This window comes from Tuber melanosporum (assembly GCF_000151645.1).
Source record: "Tuber melanosporum whole genome shotgun sequence assembly, scaffold_5, strain Mel28".
Lineage (NCBI taxonomy): Eukaryota > Fungi > Ascomycota > Pezizomycetes > Pezizales > Tuberaceae > Tuber > Tuber melanosporum.
The window spans coordinates 464,175-469,019 of NW_003299095.1; the positions used below are offsets into that span (position 1 = coordinate 464,175).

At 47.0% G+C, this 4,845-nt stretch overlaps 1 protein-coding gene; it reads left to right on the forward strand.

Annotated features, from left to right (window-relative positions):
- Positions 1–222: 222 nt before the first annotated feature.
- Positions 223–2,417, forward strand: GSTUM_00008725001 (uncharacterized protein). XM_002840229.2 has 4 exons: positions 223–887; positions 940–1,400; positions 1,449–1,624; positions 1,675–2,417. The coding sequence occupies exons 1-4, from the start codon at positions 624–626 to the stop codon at positions 2,145–2,147; spliced, it is 1,374 nt and encodes a 457-aa protein (XP_002840275.1). The 5' UTR covers positions 223–623; the 3' UTR covers positions 2,148–2,417.
- Positions 2,418–4,845: the final 2,428 nt, after the last annotated feature.

Sequence of the window (4,845 nt, forward strand, 5' to 3'; positions counted from 1 at the left end):
CGAGCCAATCGGTTTCCGTGTTTCTACAGTAACCGCAGTTTTCTTTTTAAGCCCAGGCCGTACCGGCGCAAAATGCTGTCGATAGGGTATAATACCTGTCTGTTTTTGGTCTGAAATACTCCAAGATCCACATTTCTTCTCCTTCCTGACTAGTTTGAGACAGATGGCCCGTGTCAAGCGCCACCTCATCTACTCCCAGAGGGCTGCTCCCAGAAGGAATGTCTTTTCCCCTTGTCCTTCCTCGCGGGCAGCACCAACACTGTCGGCCGGGGTCAGTGTCGGTCGTGGTACCGCTCTGGAAATTACCGCTCGATAGCCAGGAGACGCTCTCGGACTTTTGCCGCCAATTCAGGAGATTCCACAGTTCATGCGCCATGGTCCACGGCTTACACCACGGTCATCGCCCTTTCTCTGTCTCCTGCCTGCCTATATGTACAGGCTTCCCCCCCAGGCGCACTTTTCCTTCTCCCGTCGTCGTCCTTTGCACCGCCGTCGCTCGTTACGATCTTTAATTTCTATACTCGCGATCCTTTTGAAACTATATTATATTTTCCTTAAGGCTTTGGTAATTGCCAAGCGGAGGGTTCCTATCATCTATTAGTGACTCTCGGAATTCGACCATAATGACCCGCTCTTCTAGTCTCCTCGCAGGGGGCTTCCTTGCCCTCTCCGTTATGTTTGGCTCCACTGCTGGGGAATCATCGCAATGCAATCCCGGGCTCGTCATCAACTCGATCTCGTACTGTAACCGCGTTGACAATCTTGGGTACAGCAACATGGGATATAGCGGGGAGTACCAGCAGGTCACCGGCATGGACAAGCACTCTTGCAAGTGTACCTACACTACGAAGAAATTTTCTGGTCCTGGGGCACCATTAAATGAACCAGTAAGCTTACAAATATTGGGCCAGTTACTTGTACGATGCTAACGTGGGCCAGATATCTCTTCACTTCCGTGGTCCCATAAACTTGAAACAGTTTGCCGTATATACTGCAGACAACAAGAAATCCAAGCGCTCAGAGAAGCATCTGCGTCGTCATGCCCATGGCCACAAGCACAAGCGCGTTGCTGAGCCCGCTTTAGAGGTTGTCACTGAGTATACTACGGCTTACACAACAGTCGAGACCGAGGTCACCGTGGCCCCTGTTCCGAATTATGTCAAGAGTGATGGTCCATCTCCGGGCAGCTCACACCCCCCTACCGTCAAGCCTGATGGTCCATCTCCGGCCGGCCCATCCCCCCCTGCTGTCAAGCCTGGTACTGCTAAGTCTGATACCGTTGATCTTTCTTCTGCGGGAACATTTAAGCGCCAGGCATACTATCACTCTGGACAAGGGGTTTCTGAAGGTCTGGTTTTCATGAACCATCGTGGTGGACAAGGATCTGGCGATTTCGACATGTGGGTTTACTTTGGTGATTCTAGTTGATAATAGCTAATATTCAACAGGGACTGTCTTGGTCAGTCAATCTCATATGCCAGCAAGGATAACAGTGCCGGTTCCTCTAAGCCGGAGATTTTGGGTGATATCACCACCGTCTCAGATGATGAGTTCATAATCTTCTCGGATAAGAAGTGTGAAGGAGATGAGTGTGGCTTCTACAGGCCCGGAATCCCAGCCTATCGTATGTTGAGTCCGACGTCGTCACATGATCCACTATTAACGCGTGAACAGGTGGTTTTGGGGGAGACATTAGAGTTGTCCTTGCCGAGTTCTCAATGCCCCGTGACAAGGGTGATGCTGGTGGAAAGGGTGGTCATGATCTCCCGGCCATCTGGGCTTTGAATGCTCAGATCCCCCGAGTTGCCCAATATGGGATCAAGAGTGGTTCCTGCTCTTGCTGGCCGGATTGTGGCGAGTTTGATATCTTCGAGGCTCTTCCTGGTAATCCCGCCGCTGGACAGTCCGCCGCCGATATGATGAAATCCCATCTCCACTGCGCGCAGGGTGGAAAATTCGGTGGTGGTGGCAACGTCGACTTCTTTGAACGCCCTCTCAACGAGCCAATAAAGCTTGCTGCTATCTTTTACGGCGAGAACGTCTACATCACTAAGCTTCCCAAGGATACCACCTTTGATAAGACATTGAGCGAGGAGCTCATTGCTAATGCCAAGGACACTAAGTCCATGTTCAAGATCCCAAGTTAATTTCCCAGCCTATATGTAGAATATAATATACACCTTTCACTTCGAGGAGGGGAGGGCTAGTACATTGGCGTTCGTTATTTGTCTCGATAGTTGATTATATTACTGTAATTTTTTTTATTTCCCTCCATCTACTGCGCTACTTTTTTACTGCCCCAATACCTTTTGCTGCGGATCGAATAGAAATGGGATGTTAGTGATATCGTCGTGGAATTTCTGAAAAACCCGTGTATGATGTAGAGTCGATTGTTGATGAAAAAGTTTTTTATTTTATTTTTTATTCCTCTATCAAGTATCATACTTCATGATTTAGTATTTACCCTCCCCCTTTCGACAATCTATTCTTAATACCGGTACTACTGAGTATGTATCATACTTCTAGAGTACTCGAGTACTTGTACTGTGCAGTACTGCGCATGCCATTATAGTAATTATCCATTGGCGTTACCTCCTTAGAATCCTCTACCGTAATATCATATCATAATTGTAACATTTTCGTCCTGCCCTGCCTCGGGATATACGTACCCATGTTGGCGACTCCAGTTCACAGCGAAGCCGGCTCGGAACTCGAGCTAACCCGCTATTGTTATCCCTCTAGACCACCCATTGCCCTAGACGCGATATCGTACTCACTTGTTTGTACTAGTATTATATCATACATACTCGAAGCGCGCTTTCTCCGTTAGTGCTGTGTGTGCAATGTTTGTGAGGGGCGCCGGCAATTGAGGGCCGCCCGGGCAGTGTCCTGCTGTGCTAGTGCAATGAGGTCGTGGTCCGGTGAGCAAAGGCTCGCAACGGCCGGCGTAGGATTACGTGGTAGAAATTGGTACTTGTATGGGTACTTGTGTGGAAAACCCCTACCGGCAATTTTTTTATTTTTATAGTTGGTCCGGGGTATAGTACGATGCTAAATCATACGGGTACAGTACTATTGTGGTTTGGATGGCGCAGCGACCTCAATGGTGAAAACAATTACTGGTATCATAGTCTAACCTATGATAGCGCAAACGGTACGGTTATTGGGCTTTGCCGTTCGTTTCTTGTAGACTACCGTAGTCACAGCAAGGATGCTGGATGGACTTTTCTCAGTTGGTCATGGGGGGTGGGGGTTTTCGAAGAGAGGAAATAAAAAAAAGGAGAGGAAGAATTAAGATGAAGCACCTCACCAATCTACAGTACTCGTACTAGTAGCCCGCAGCTCATCTCTCACGGACAGTCTTACTATCCTTTTCAGCGGTGGGGGAGTCGAATCTGGCTCGATGTCTTGTCATATCATACAGCCGCAATCTGCAAGGAGTTGAGAGAAGGAGAGGGACTCGAGGTCCAGTTGTATAATAATAATGAAAGCAGGTAGTTCTGGTGCCCATTCTATGTATGATACAGTCGCATACCGGTATTTGAATGATAACAATGCTGGCTAGCTAACTAGCTAACTAGCTAGCTATGGGGGTGCAGGAAAACATTCATGACATAAGACAACATTTAGTCCTCTGCCGTACTACTCGTACATCCACAGCTACTCGAGTAACCGACCAAACCTTGAGTGTTTGGGATCCGCCTTCCAACCATTTCCAGTGACGGAAAATACAAAGAGTGGATTTTGGCGTTTTGCCCTAAAGTGTGGGCAGGCAGTGGTGGGGAGGATATTGATAACTAGAAGGTTTACTCGTATGTATGCATCGTTGTTGGTGAGGCATACCGCGGTACTGTATTGACTTAATTTAGTGCGTATCTTCTGTGCAGGTAACCTATTCGCAGTGTGCCAGATCCTCAGAATGGTGGAACTAACCTACGATACCCCTCTAAGGATGGTCACTGATCAGGCCCCTTCAGATCATAGCTCTTTGTTTTCGAGAAGGTTTGGCTACAGTACCGGTAGTCGTTTGCAAGATCCAAGTACCTTAAAAATACTGTACATTACGATATTTAAATTATTTTTCTTTCCTTTCGGACCCCACCTTGGAACGCTTGTTTTTTTCTGGTGCAATTTCGATGCCCTGCCTGTGTTTTTTTTTTTTCCCGGTTGCCGGGTCACCACTATCAGGAGAACTCAGCCATGCCCCTTGAAAGTTAAAAAAGTCCTTTCTACCCATCGCTTTCGAACTTACTGTAAATTCCGTGGAATTCGGCATAAGATACGAATGAAGGGCTTTAGGCGCCTTGCTTCACTCGGTCAGGATGTCTCCTAATTGGACTGTGGGACGAAATTCAATTTTTTTCTGTTGACTACCGTGGTATCCTCTCGAGTGATCGATCTGAAGTTGGACACTTTTGGGGTCGGTTCAGCGCATACCATTAAAAATATATACATGTTATACCGTAGAATCTCAAATAACTGACCCTGGCGCTAGGGGGTTAAAATAAGGTGAGTCAAGGTGATCATTCCGAATCAAATTGTGTAATATCAGGTTTGGTAATTCTTGGCACTAATTTAATTATAGGAAAATTTTATCTCATGATCATCCTCCTCTAATTCTTGATCCTCATCCTCCTCCAACCCAATCCCCTCTCTCCAATTCCTTAATCCTATCATTAGAAACTCATTTACTAACCCTTTAACAGATATTTTGTGGTCCGCACTCCCGTCAATTAGGAGTAAGAGACCAAGTACACAAAATGACTTCAGAACTACCACAACTCTCTCTGATGAAAACCTCTATGCCTCCCACACCGTCCAGGTTGTTGTCACCCTTCATCGCCC

Bases quoted from the DNA above. Each gene is read 5' to 3' on its own strand.
- GSTUM_00008725001 (XM_002840229.2), top strand. From the start codon at position 624: ATGACCCGCTCTTCTAGTCTCCTCGCAGGGGGCTTCCTTGCCCTCTCC. The intron at 888-939 runs GTAAGCTTACAA...AACGTGGGCCAG, and splicing joins GGGCACCATTAAATGAACCA to ATATCTCTTCACTTCCGTGG. The intron at 1,625-1,674 runs GTATGTTGAGTC...ACGCGTGAACAG, and splicing joins GCCCGGAATCCCAGCCTATC to GTGGTTTTGGGGGAGACATT.